Below are 14235 nucleotides of genomic sequence, written 5' to 3'. Positions count from 1 at the left end.
AGTCAAAACACTTTGAGCTAGGGCTGGGCTTAATCAAATTGCATCTTAAGATGGGCTTTCAGACTTTCAGTTTTTACCTCAACATGTAAACAACCTCTTTATTCTGCTCTAGAAAGAACATGTTTACCGAGATACTTCTATGACTTGAAAGAATCATTATATTCACAAGTTTACCCAGTTTTAATATAAGTAGGAAGAAAAATACATGTAAAGGAGGTATATACTGTTTTGGCAAAATATATAAAGGACTGAGGCCCTGGCTGGCGTAGCTCAGTGGATTGAGCACGGGCCTGTGAACCATGTGATCGCGGTTCGATTCCCAGTCAGGGCACATGCCTGGGTTGCAGGCCAGTCCCAGCAGGGGACTCACGAGAGGCAACCATACATTGATACTTCTCTCCTTCTCTTCTTCCCTTCCCCTCTAGAGATGAATAAATAAAATCTTTAAAAATATATANAAGTATATAAAAATATATATATATATATATATATATATATATATATATATATATATTTAGTTCTGACTAGTTCTTCACATGGCATTCACCTGAAATATACCAGATAAGAAGTTAGGGAAGCAAGACAATATTTTCTAAATTATTTGAGAATACAGAATACCCAACAATATTTTTGTATAGTGAATATCTGTGGGCTTCCTTTCATGGAAAGAAATAGTTTTTAACAGGACAAACAAAAACACAACTATACTGCAGTAACCCACTTCTCTGTTATTAAACCTCAAAGAACAACATATGCAGCAAAAATACAGTGAAAAAACAGGTATTGCAGTAATCAAGCAGTAATGGTGTGTTGGAGTATAGTAACCGTAAGTTACTTTCCTAAATGTTTGTGAAATTCCCGTACATAGTTTAAGATACTCTTATGTAGAAGTAAGTATACAAACCTTATCTTTGCTCTTTCTAAGTGCATTTTAATAATAATCTTTAGGTATTTTAAGGCCAGATATAAAGGGCAAAAAAGTTGAGGTTAAATTCTGTTCTAGAAATGTTGACTCCTCTCCCTGCATTGAGGTAAGAAGGAGAAAAGGTGAAGGCTGAAAGTCAGACTGACTCTAAAAGAACGGAGTGGATGCCTTTATTGATATCCTGCCCTTTGCAGAGTGCGGCAGTGAGTAGGTGACATTTACTTGCGGCTTAGCTCCGTTTGGACTGAAAGGGTACTCTGGGTACTGGCAGAAAACAGGCTTTGGGGTGAGTGCTGCTGTTCTTAAAATTGTTAGGGGATCTAGGTTTCTAGGACTGCAGTCTAGTTAGTAAATACTGGTTGAGAATATATAGGGTCTGGCAGAAGTAACGCTTGCTCCAGTGTGCTTAGTAAGGTATTAATTATGGGTGTAATAATTTATAGTTTTAATTTGAACATTTCACCTAAAATGTCATGTGGTGTGCTTGAATTTGATGACTATGGTGATACTGTTGTGTTACAGAATTACATGCTTATGATTTTGTAATAAAAGATTTTGTAATAAAAAAAGAGGTGTTATTTATGCCGGACCCTGTATTTCTATCTACGTTAATGGTGTTTTCAGCAGTGATCAAGGCAGGTATTCTCTCAAATTATAGTTTTGGCCGATGACTCTCACTTAAGATGCACTTAGGTTGAATTTTTTTCTCATTTCCAGTATATCCTTATGCATTTCTGTTGAAACTCTTTTCTTTTTAGTGCTGTTCAACTTTTCTACTCAGTAAGAAATATCTTCCATTTGTTCCATGATGTCGTACCAACATATCATAAGTAAGTGCCACTGTACATTATTTCTGTAGAATGTTATGTTTCTAAAATGTTTGTAAGTCATGTTAAAACCAATAATCTTTCTACTCCCACCAAAGATATTTTGGTTAGTAAAATTTTTACAATGAAATGCAGTAAACCATTTAAAATACATGTTTAAAGGACACAGGTCATTTACTAATAAGTTAATAAGGGTACTGTAATGTTACAATATAATGGGTGATAGAAATGTAAAAACTCAAAAGAACTGGACCCTGTTTTTTATGGTAGACGGTTTCAGATCTGCCTCACTTTACTTGGCTACAAAACAAAAAGACCATCACTCCATACAGCTATCTAGTAAGCATATTGGATTTTTTCTTGGCTTTGAAGACTTTCTGCCACAAGGGATTGCCATTGAACAGTCAGATATGATCAGCCACTCTTCCTGGCTATCTTAGGGTGTGTATACTTAATGTCTTGGATTTTTAAAAGTTTCTTTTAATATGAATCTCAAAAGTTGCTCATAGCTTTAAGCCTCTAAAAACTCTCTCTGTTATATACATTAAATGTTTTCAGTGCCTTTTATAAATGTTTTAAATATTACGTCAGCAAAGCTATTCTTAGTGGGGGATTTTGGTTTTAAAGAAACAAATTGATTATTTGTGATATTTTTATATTTTCAACATTTGAGATGTTTTTAAGCAGGCACATCAGGCTTTTGTTTGTTTGTTTGTTTTAAATAAAAGAAAGCTTGCCCTGGCTGGTGTGGCTCAGTGGATTGAGTGCCGACTGCAAACCAAAAGGTTGCTGGTTTCATTCCCAGTCAGGGCACGTGCCTGGGTTGCAGGCCAGGTCCCCGGGAGGGGGTGTGTGAGCGGCAACCACACATGGATGTTTCTCATCCTCCCTTCTCTAAAAATAAAAAAAAAAAATTTTTTTAAAAAGTAAAATAAATAAAAGAAAGCTTATTTATTGTGAACCTTATTTTTATTTATGTTTTCTTTGCTGTGGTTTAAAAATTTTAATTCACTTTCTACTTAAGTAAAGGAAAAGGGAAAACATCTTTGGGTCAGCTAATAGCCATATTCTTAGACATGTTGGCTTAGAAGTTCTATGATTAGAAACATTTTTCACAGTGGTATGAATTTAGATTTACTTTTGTATGATCTTGGAACTTTGTGCTGGATCAGGGGTTTACAGACTTGAGTGTGCTTCATAATTACCAGGAAGCATTGTTAAAATACAGATTGCTAGGTCCCGTGCCCAAGATTTCTTGAATACAGTAGGGCTGGAATGAAGCCTGGAATTTTAAACAAATTTCCAGGTGATGCTGATGTTTCTTGTCAGGGGACTACACTGTGAAAACCACTGGTTTAGACTGGAGTTCTCAGCTCTGCCATTATTTTAGAATCACTTGCGAAGCTCTAAGAAGATATCTGTTTGCCTGGATCCTACCTCTAGCAATTCTGATTTGTAGGGTTTGGTTTAAAACCCACACCTCTGTGGTTTTCTAAAGCCTCATAAATTATTCTGATGTGTAGCTCAAACTGAGGACGACTGTCTTAGATGGTTAGTTTCTGACATTGTATATTTAGCCTAACAATAATTAAATCAGCAAACTAGGAAGTAGTAGTTGAAGGATTGCTTAGATACACAGCAGAAACATAAGATCTCTTCCCTAGTTGATTTGGGAGATGAAAATGTGTAGAAGATTTAGAGGAGTGATTTTTGATACTGTATGGAAAATAAAATTAGCTGGGAAGATTTAAAATATAAATGCCCTGGCTTCACTCAGAGGTTGTGATTTAATTTGTGTGGGGTGAAACATGTATCTGTTTCTTTAAGTATGTTTTATTGATTATGCTATCACTGTTTTCCCATTTTTTTCCTCCCCTCTACCCCGCCTCCGCCTTGCACCCCTCGCCCCCCAGCATTCCCCTCCTTAGTTCATGGGCCATACATGTAAATTCTTTGACTTCTCTGTTTCCTATACTACTCTTAACCTCCCCCTGTCTATTTTATGCCTACCGACTATGCTTCTTAGTTCCTATACTTCCCCCAACATTCTCCCTTCCCCCTCCCCACTGAAAATCCTTCATATGTGATCTCCATTTCTCTGGTTCTGTTCTTGTTGTAGTTTTTGTTTTTGTTTTTTAGGTTCAGTTGTTGATAGTTGTGAGTTTGTTGTCATTTTACTGTTCATAGTTTTTGATCTTCTTCTGTTTCTTAGATAAGCCCCTTTAACATTTCATATAATTAGAGCTCGATGATGGTGACCTCCTTTAACTTGACCTTATCTGGGAAGCACTTGATCTGCCCTTTCATTGTAAATGAAAGCTTTGCTGGATAGAGTAATCTTGGATGTAGATCCTTGCCTTTCATGACTTCAAATACTTCCTGGAAGTTTATTTCCTTCTCTAGTTTGGGAAAGTTTTCCTTCATTAGTTGTTCAAATAAGTTTTCAATTTCTTGCTTTTCTTCTTCTGGCACCCCTATGATTTGGATGTTGGAGCACTTAAAATTGTTCCAGAGGTTCCTGAGCCTCTCCTCATTTTTTTGAAATCTTGTTTCTTCATTCCATTCTGGTTGGATATTTATTTCTTCCTTTTGTTTCAAACTATTGATTTGAGTTCGAGTTTCCTTCCTTTTGCTATTGGTTCCCTATATATTTTGCTTTATTTCATTTTGAGTAACCATCATTTTTTCCTTCATTTTGCCACTATACTCAACCACTTCCTGATTACCAGCGTTTTGAACTCTGTATCAGATAGGTTGCCTATCTCATCATTGCTTAGCTCTTTTTCTGGAGTTTTGATCTGTTCTTTCATTTGGGCCATATTTCTCTGTCTCCTCATACGTGTTATTTTGTTAGGGGACAAAACCTTAGACATTCACCAGGGAGGGGCAACATTCTTGCCTGCATTGTGCCACAGTTTGTGGGGAAGGGGTCAGAGTAAACAGAGCTGCTCTCGTTTCACTCTAGCCCCACTTTCCAATGAACTCTCCAGTGAGACGAGGGGTTTCTCCTGCCTTGCAACACCCCTGCAGTATTTTATAGCTAGTTTTGAGTCTTTAGTTTCTCGTTCAGCTAACCCACCTCCTTGCCTGCATGGTCCAGTGCCTTGTCCTCTGCATCCTGCTGCCCGTCTCCCGTCTCCACCTCTCTTACAAGCCTGGATGAATGTTTGACTCCTTGATTGTTGGAGTTCCATGCAGTTTCATTTTCTGGCAGTTCTGGTTGTTTATTGTTTTTAAGTTGGTTGTTATCCTTTTGGCTGTACGGGGAACTAAAGTGTTTCTACCTATGCCCCCATCCTGGCCGGAACTCTAAACATGTATCTATTTAAAAATTTCCAGTGTATTCTAATCTGTACCCAGGTTTGAAAACTAGTGGATTGGAAAATAGTTAAATGCTTCATTATATAAATGAAATAGGAATTCGGAGAATGGGAAAGTAAATCTGTATTTCTGCAGACTGATCAGAGATAAATTTCAAGGGGTTTATTATGTATAGCTATGCTGGTTTTCCAATACAAAGAGTTGATACAGGTAAACATTTTAATTCCCTTACTCCTTCTTGTTTTTCACTCACTGGGATGGTTTTATAGGATAAGGTCACATTCAGGCAGAACAACTTCTCTCTGATTGAACGTGAGTGGGAGTGATTGAGAGTATATCTTGTTATGTCCAGCATTTATATAGTAGATAAAAATTAAAGCCTAGAAATAATTACAAGAGTAGTAACTTCATCAGCTGTAACCTCAGTAACCGGTGATTGCTTTCTTCTTTCTACCCCTTTTCCTGTACTAGGGAGAACCTTCAAAAACTACCCCAGTTGGCTGCCATTCATCACAACAACTGTATGTATATTGCTCATCACTTGCTGACCCTCGGGCATCAGTTCAGATTACGCCTCGCCCCCATTCTCTGTGATGGCACTACTACTTTTGTGGATCTTGTACCTGGCTTCAGGAGACTTGGTAACTGATACCTTAAATTTAGTAAAGCGTATTGATTATGCAGCTTCTCAGCCTGGTATCTTTGTAATTTTTGAGGCATTTAGAAATTAGATGGTGGTCCTGAGCTATATTGGAAAAGAGGAGGGCATTTAATTTGCATGTGTTCTAGTTTTTTAATTTTATGCAGTGAATGCAGTCTTTGTGGAAGCATTACTTTTTTGTGACATGATTTCATGGTACATTAGAGTTCCAAACTGCATAGCTGGTGTTCAGTGAATTCACCAAATCAGAGTTATGTCAATAGAATGACAAGTGATAAGATTTGTATTGTTACAGTTCTGTTTGTATTGTTGGTAAGAGGTCACTAATGTCAGTGCTTGTTATTTTGCAAAACCTTAAGACAGTCCCATTTTCTTCTACCTCCTTTAGCTTTATTGGGATTGAAAATCAGAAGAAATGAAATGTAGAGTAAATCAGTATGTTTACTATAATGATAGCCTAAGAAAAGCATACTCTATATAACTCGCTTAGCTTTTCACCTGATTTTTCTTAGGTAATATAGATCTTTCAGAAAAATAAGTAGCTGCTTTTTATGTATAAGTAATTTTTTTGTTTCTGAGCCTAGACAAACTATTTGGAAAGACTTGCTATCCTGAGGGTGGGTTTGGAGGAGTTAGGTGATGTGTTAGAAGTGATTGCTTTTAGTAACCTTGGGGTAGCTTTATGATGTTACCTAGCAAACTAGTGTTTTTAAGCAGAACAGATACATGGTACATGTGTCTGTCCTCTTCTACCCTAGTTTTGCAGTGTGTAATTGAACAACTTTTAGAACTCTTTATTCTCATTTTTCATCATAGGAACACAGTGTTTTTTGGCCCAAATGCGGGCACAGAAAGGAGAACTTCTGGAAAGATTATCCAGTGCTAGGAACTTTTCGAACATGGATGATGAAGAGAACTATTCTGCAGCAAGTAAAGCAATCCGTCAGGTGGGATTCTTTCGTTAGCTCTGGAATTTCTACTTTATCTTTAGATACTCCCCTCTTGTTTTTCAAACAGCACAGAGTCTGTACCAGGTAACTCAGTTGATTTCACACAACCCCCACTGGAAAATCTGGATACTTGTTAGCGTCATATTTAACCATCTCTCCCTTCCGTTGCTCCACCAAGTCCATAGGAAGCTACCTGTCCATCACCTCACTGATGTGACAGGTCATTGAGGCTATCATAGCAAATATTTAACCCAAGTTAGGGAAAATTGAAATACTAGCTTTCATCTTAATGCTTCTCTTTCCTACATGATTTATTTTTTTAGTGCAGTTTTTCATGTAGTATGCCTGTCACTAAGGTTTAATATTCAAAAGCACATTTTCTATATTGTTTACGTCACCTTTATATAATCATTTATCTCTCATAAACACACAAATGATGAATATAAATCTGGAAAGAAGTTGCAACAATTCTCTTCTGTGTAAATAGCTGTGTTCTTCTGACAGGTACTGCATCAGCTGAAGAGACTTGGACTTGTGTGGCAGGATATCCTGCCAGTGAATATATATTGCAAGGCAATGGGGACTTTACTCAATACGGCAATTTCTGAGATTATTGTCAGAATCACTGCCCTAGAGGTAAGAGTCGTTAGATACCTCACCAGACTTGATACACAATTCTTGCTCCAGATTGTCACTTTACTAAGAAAGTGTTGTTGAAGTCTCAGTTTTACTCGGTACTGAAGTAAGAGAAGTTCATGTTTTGTGTCTAACTCATTATACTGTCCTTGTTTTTCAGTTTTGTCTTAGTTCTCTTTTGCTGTAGAGATTTGGTAATCTCTATCTTGTATACCTATGTAGGAAAGTATGATTATACTACTTCTCCAACTAGCATTATGAATGAGGAGGTTGGAAACTTGGGTGGTCCTGAGATGGATTGTAAAATATGAAGTCATAATTTTATTTAATTTGCAAGTGAATTAAATAATTTAGTAAAGTGAAATGCAGCCTTGTGCAGGCTCCATTTTTCTAACACACTCCTGTGGTTGGGATTGTGTGTGTGATCCGTCTTGTGCCTCTAAAGGATAGATTGGCTAAACCCTTATTTGTAATAACATCCCTTGCTTTGCAGCAAACCTTGCTGCATTTTACTGGAGAAATGGGCTCTTTCATGTAGGCAGACTAAATTCTAGCAGTCTGTTGAAAATATTTTGTGTCATTCTAACTTCGGGAGTATTATCAGAGAGTTGGTGAAATCTAGTGTCTAATAAGGTGTGCTAAATTGCTTGGAAAACATCTTGCTGTAGTTGCCTGCCTGGACAACATGCGCCGACCATCTGCCCTTTCCTTCCTACTAAACTGACGCAGTTCTGTTCTCTCGTGTTCCATTTGTGCACAACCAGGACATCTCTACTGAAGATGGTGATAGACTATATTCCTTATGCAAAACAGTGATGGATGAAGGACCCCAAGTATTTGCACCTCTGTCTGAAGAAAGCAAGAACAGGAAGTATCAAGAAGAAGTTCCAGTCTATGTGCCAAAATGGATGCCATTCAAAGAACTGATGATGATGTTACAGGCCAGTCTGCAGGAAATTGGGGACCGGTGGGTAGAGGCATATATCTTTTCACAGATACAAAGAGTATTAGTGTCATTAATAGCAGTGCTTTGCTCCTTTCTTTCTCTCTCTCCCTCCTCCCATCCTCCCATCTTTTCCCTCTCCCCCCTCCCACACTCCCTCTCCCTCCCTCCCTCTCCCTCTTTTCCCCTCGCTCCCTTTCTTTCCCTCTCCCCCTCTCTTCCTGCTCTCTCCCTCCCCCCTCTCTCTCCCCCCTCCCTCTTTCTCCCCCGTCCTTTTCTTTCCTTCTCCTTCCCCTTTCCCTTCCTTCCTTATTTGCCTGGGAAGATTATTTAAGATTGTTATTTTTTAATTACAGTTGACATACAGTATTATATTAGTTTTGGGTGTACACATAGTGATTAGACATTTGTATAATTTACAAAGTGATCTTCCTGATTAAGTCTACTACCCATCTGATACCATGTTTAGTTACTATAATATTTTCTCTATTTCTTAATGTTCCCCAGGAAAGAGTTTCATATTGAATAGCAGTAGTTGGGGCCTTTGTAAGTTGTCTAGCATTGTGTGCATAGACAATCATGAAATAAGACTTCTTGTTTCATATGATTGTGGCCTTGAACATGTTGCTTTGGGATCTTGGATTTGTAAGAAGTACACCTTCTGACACCTAGATGGAAATTGTTGCCCATTGTAACCAACAGTGAATGCATTTAACATTGGCTTTGGCATGTTAACAGAGAAGTGACTTTTGTTTGTGTTATATAACCTCAAACCACTGTTTAAGTGAACAGCAGTGTTTGAGTGAACAGCAGTTTTTCTTCAGGGCTTACAGTAGGTTTAGAGATTAAGCACCATACACATAGTAGATGTTTTATCTCACCATGGTCAGTTAACATTGCTGCCCTGGTCATTGTATGCTGCCTGTACCATGTCATACTGAGTGTGTGGAGGTCATCTATACTATACAAAGCAGTATAGATGTGAGTCAGTTACACACCCATGGATGCCTTTACTGTCTTGGTAGATTATTAACCAGTATGTATACCTTGCATAGGAAGCTCCCTGAATAGGCTTTAAGGGCCATCTCCATCCCTATAGCTGCTTGTTTATCTGCTTTAGTTTGGTTTATTAACAGATCCTCAATTATATTAGAACTAGTTGGATCTGAATTTTTCTCAGCAAATATGGTCTTTTCTAAATAATGTAAATGAGATTTCTACTTGAAAAAATCATAACAAAATACTTCTAACTTATATTTAATACAAAATTTGTTTTATTTATGTGTTATTTATAAGTTCTTAGTGTATAGAAGAGACATCTTTAGGTAAGACACCAGAGAGCAGCAGGTAATTTTTCTTTTGTTGTTAAAGGGGTCTCTTACAGCCTAATATAGATCATTAATTTCTTATTACGAGAAAAATTATAATATTGATATATCTTAGCTTCTTTTTCTTTTCTGTCTAGGATGATTTTTTCCCCCAGAGATCAGTAAATATAAGGATAATCACTAGTAGAGAAAATATTTTTACCAAAGAAACTACCTCCAGTTTTGTACTTTAAATATTTTAAAATTATAAAATGTGCATATCAAAAAGTATAGCATATATAACATGCACTCACAGTGTAAAGAAAAAGAGTAAAATAAATATTCATATACCTGTTATCCAACTGAAGAAAAATATTACCACTACCTTTGATGACTCTCATGTACTTTCCAAAATTCTCCCGATCAGAGATAACTACTATCTTGAATTTCATGTCTTTTCCTTGCCTTTCTTTGTAGTTTTACCACATTTGCACATATTTCTAAACCATACATAGTTTAGACTTGCCTGTTTTTCGGTTTGCTATAAGTGGAATCGCCTATAACTTGCTTCTTTTGTTCAGTATTATGTTTTTGAAATTCATTCACAATGGTGTATGTAGCTGTAGTTGACTTTCACTGCTGTATCATACTCTATTAATAAACAGATATTTCATAGTTTATCCCGGCTGCTTCACATTTATACCAGTACTTGGTATTATCAGACTTTAAATTTTTGCTAATTGGTGTGACTTTTGCTCATTGTCATTGTAATTTACATTTCCCTAAATTCTAATGATGTTGAACCTTTATTGGTCATTCGTTTTTCTTCTGTTGTAAAAGCCAGTTCCTGTTTTTTGCCCTTTAGTCTAATGGGTTGTTTGTGATTTCATTATTTATTTATGGGAGTTCTCTTTGTATTTTTTATACCGATTCTTTGTCAGTTGAAATTTGTTGTCTGTGGTTCACTTTTTGAAGTAGTTACAGATCCCAATATTCTGTGTCACATATGAAGATGTGGTCATAATTATCGAGTTCAAACAAGGCTTAGTGAGTATCCAGTCAGGTCTTATCTTTCTAACTTGCTCTCTCCATCTGTCGCTGCGTTGACCGGGATGGAGCCAAGACAGAAGAGGTCAAAGAGATTGGGTGATAGAGCCACAAAGAAGGGGAAGGATGCCAAGATTTGTTTTATTACTCCTTGGACAAGCATTTGGGGTTAAATAAACTATTTTTAAATCTTGCTTATACTTCAGAGACATAATACGAAATAGAATTTTATCTTTTATTTTGCAGGTGGGCAGATGGAAAAGGACCTTTGGCAGCTGCATTCTCTTCCAGTGAAGTAAAAGCTTTAATTCGTGCCTTGTTCCAGAATACAGAAAGAAGAGCAGCTGCCCTTGCCAAGATCAAATAGCTGTGTTCCAAAGAAAGCCGTGTCTAGACCATGTAGATTCCTCTTGTGGCATAATTACTTCTTTAAAGGCTTCTTGAAATTGTCCATTGGTTTTGGTGAACCGTTATATAGTGGAAATTCCGTTTCATCTAGGAACGCCTTGCCTTGTGGCCTGTATGAAGCTTTGTTAAAGAATTCGGTGATAAGATGGGACATGAAGTTGAAGCACCGTAACGTGATGACTGTCCAGCTCCCCTCCCTGATAAATGGTGGGGCGGCGCTGTTTCATGTTGCTTCCATGGCCCTCTGGGGATTGTATTGTAAATGTAGGCCCTTGCCTTCAATCAGGGAATCCAGGAGATTTGTGAGCGAAGGGGAAATATATTTTGGGAGGTAGGGGAACCATATTTTACCTTGTAGGAATTCATAAGAATTCCTTTAAAATTTCTTTCGAATAAATAATACTTTGAAGGGTGATTGTCTTTAATAACACGGGAGCTCTGACAGAAGAGACCAATCTCTCTTACATTGGATGCCGCTCTTGTATTGACAGGGAGGATCCTCACAAAGGGCTCACGGACTTTTGTCTTCTCCATAACGCTGTCTGGTCACTTCTTAGAATGCCTAGGACTCCTAGGACTTTTAGTATAAGTTTTTGACATTTTCACTATCTGAACTAAATTCTACTTTTTTAATATTTTTTATTTTATAATTACAGTTGACATATAGTATTATTAGTTTTAGTTGTACAACACAGTGATTAGACATTTATATACCTTACAAAATGCTCTCCCCCCATAAGTTTAGTGCCCATCTGATACCATATATAGTTATTACAATATTGACTACATTCAATGTGATGTACTTTGGACCCCCTTGACCAGTTTTATGACTGGCACTTTCTTCTTAATCCATTTACTTTTTTAACCCATCTCCCCAACCCCCCTGTCATCTGGCAATCTTCAATAAGTTCTCTGTACCTATGATTTTGTTCTGTTTTGTTTGTTCATTTATTGTGTGTTTTAGATTCCACACATATTGTATGACACTTGTCTTTCTCTGTCTGAATTACATCATTAGCATAATTCCCTCTAGGGTTGAGATATATATATCTCACATCTTTATTGTTCTCTGGGTGGATACTTACCGTGGCTCCATATCTTGGCTATTGTAAATAATAATGCAGTGAACATAGTGGGTACATATGTCTTTTCAAGTGAATTAGTGTTTGGGGCTTTTTTTGATAAATACCCAGAAGAGGAATTTCTGGGTTATATGGTCATTCTGTTTTTACATTTTTTGAGGAATTTGTGTACTGTTTCATAGTGGCTGCACCAATTTACAGTCCTACCACCTGTGCAGAAAGGTTTCCTTTTCTCCTCATCTGGGTCAACATGTATTTGCTGATTTACTGAACATAGCCATTCTGACAGATATAAAGAGATATCTTATTGTGTCTTTAATTTGTATTTCCCTGGTGATAAGGGTGTTGAGCATCTTTTCATGTGTCTATTGGACATCTGTATGTCCTCTTTGGAGAAATGTCTATTCAGAGCTACAGTCAATTTTTTAATTGGATTGTGTGTGTTTATTTTTTGTGTTAAATTGTATGGATTCCTTATATATTTTGGATTTTAATCTCTTATTGGATGTATCATTGGCAAATATCTTTTCCAGTTCAGTGATTTCTTTTGCTATGCACAAACTTTTTAGTCATTTGTATTTTTTCCTTTTTAAAAAATTTTATTGATTATGCTATTACAGTTGTCCTGGTTTTTCCCACTTAGTTCCCTTCTACCCAGTGCCCCCTACCCCCTCAGGCAATCTCACCACCATTGTTCATGTCCATGGGTCATGCATATAAGTTCTTTGGCTACTCTATTTTCTATACTGTACTTTACACCCCCATGTCTATTCTGTAACTACTTATGTGCACTTCTTAACCTCCTCAACTCTTCACCCATTCTCCCACACCCCTCCCACCCAGCATCTATCTGGTAACTACCTTCTTTTCCTGCTGCTTTTGGGACTCTTTCTTTACCTTTAACCTTTGTCCTGGTAATTATGATGTGCCTTGGACTGGGCCTCTTTGCATTCATCGTGATTGGGATTACTTCCTGAACTTGCATGTCTATTTCTTTCACCATATGAAGGAAGTTTTCTTTCATTATTTTTTCAGATGGATTTCCAATTTCTTGTTCTTTTTCTTCTCCTTCTGGTACCTCTATGATGCCAGCGTTGGACCAGTTGAAGTTGTCCCAGAGGCTGTTTATACTATCCTCATTTTTTTTGGATTCTTTTATCTTCTTGCTGTTCTGCATGGTTATTTTTTGCTTCCTTATGTTCCAAATCATTGATCTGATTCTTGGCTTCATCCACTCTACTGCTGTTTTCCTGTAAATCGTTCTTTATTTCAGTTAGTGTATCCTTGGGTCATATGGGCATTTTAATGGTGTTAATTCTTCTGTGAGCATGATAGTGCCTTTTTATTTATTTGTATATTCTTCATTTTCCTTTTTCAATATCTTAAAGTTTCCCAAGTACATATCTTTTACCACCTTGGTTAAATTCATTCCGAGGTATTTTTTATTATTATTTTGATGCAGTTGTAAATGGAATTGTTAGTTTTTGTTTGTGATAATATTACCAGTATATAAAATGCAATCAATTTTTGAATATTAATTTTGTATCCTGCTTTATTGAATTCATTTTTCAGTTCTAATTCTCTTTGGTGGGGTATTTCAGGTTCTCTGTACAAAATATATTATGCAAATTATCACAGTATTACTTCTTCCTTTCCAATTTGAATGCCTTTTAGTTTCTCTTTCTTGTCTGATTGCTGTGGTTGGGATGTCCAATACTATGTTGAATAAAAGTGGTGAAAATGGACATCCTTGTCTTGTTCCTGACTTTAAGGAAAACACTTTTAGCCTATCCCTGTTGAGTAAGAAGTTATCTGTGGGTTGGCCATATATGGCCTTTATTATGTTGAAGTATGTTTTCTCTATTCCCTTTTTGCTGAGATTTTTGCTATAAATGGATGCTGGATTTTGTCAGATGCTTTTCTGCAACTATTGATATGATCATACACATTCTTGTTCTTCATTTTGTTTATGTTTGATTTGCAGATATTGAACCAACCTGGACTCCAGGAATAGATCTGCCTTGGTCATGATGTGTAATCTTTTTAATGTATTGCTGAATTCAGTTTGCTGATAATTTTTTGAAGATTTTTGCACCCATTTATCACAAATATTGGCATACGATTTTCA

At 36.8% G+C, this 14235-nt stretch overlaps 1 protein-coding gene across 2 annotated transcripts in view; it reads left to right on the top strand.

The window, feature by feature from the left end:
• The window catches only part of ZW10 (zw10 kinetochore protein), a 35113-nt gene extending 23660 nt beyond the window's left edge, over nucleotides 1-11453 (top strand). For both annotated transcript variants that reach the window (XM_037065639.1, XM_037065638.1), the window contains exons 11-16: nucleotides 1684-1755; nucleotides 5545-5714; nucleotides 6551-6681; nucleotides 7189-7320; nucleotides 8085-8287; nucleotides 10864-11453. In XM_037065639.1, coding sequence (XP_036921534.1) covers nucleotides 1684-1755; nucleotides 5545-5714; nucleotides 6551-6681; nucleotides 7189-7320; nucleotides 8085-8287; nucleotides 10864-10984 — 829 coding nt within the window. In that variant the 3' untranslated portion in view covers nucleotides 10985-11453. The remainder of the gene's footprint in view (nucleotides 1-1683; nucleotides 1756-5544; nucleotides 5715-6550; nucleotides 6682-7188; nucleotides 7321-8084; nucleotides 8288-10863) is intronic.
• The last annotated feature ends 2782 nt before the right edge of the window (nucleotides 11454-14235 follow it).

This window comes from Sturnira hondurensis, unplaced genomic scaffold (assembly GCF_014824575.4).
Source record: "Sturnira hondurensis isolate 20B ecotype Veracruz unplaced genomic scaffold, ASM1482457v3 Scaffold0015793, whole genome shotgun sequence".
Taxonomy (NCBI): Eukaryota; Metazoa; Chordata; class Mammalia; order Chiroptera; family Phyllostomidae; genus Sturnira; species Sturnira hondurensis.
Note: the sequence above shows the minus strand (reverse complement) of the source record. Positions and strands in the feature narration are given on the sequence as shown.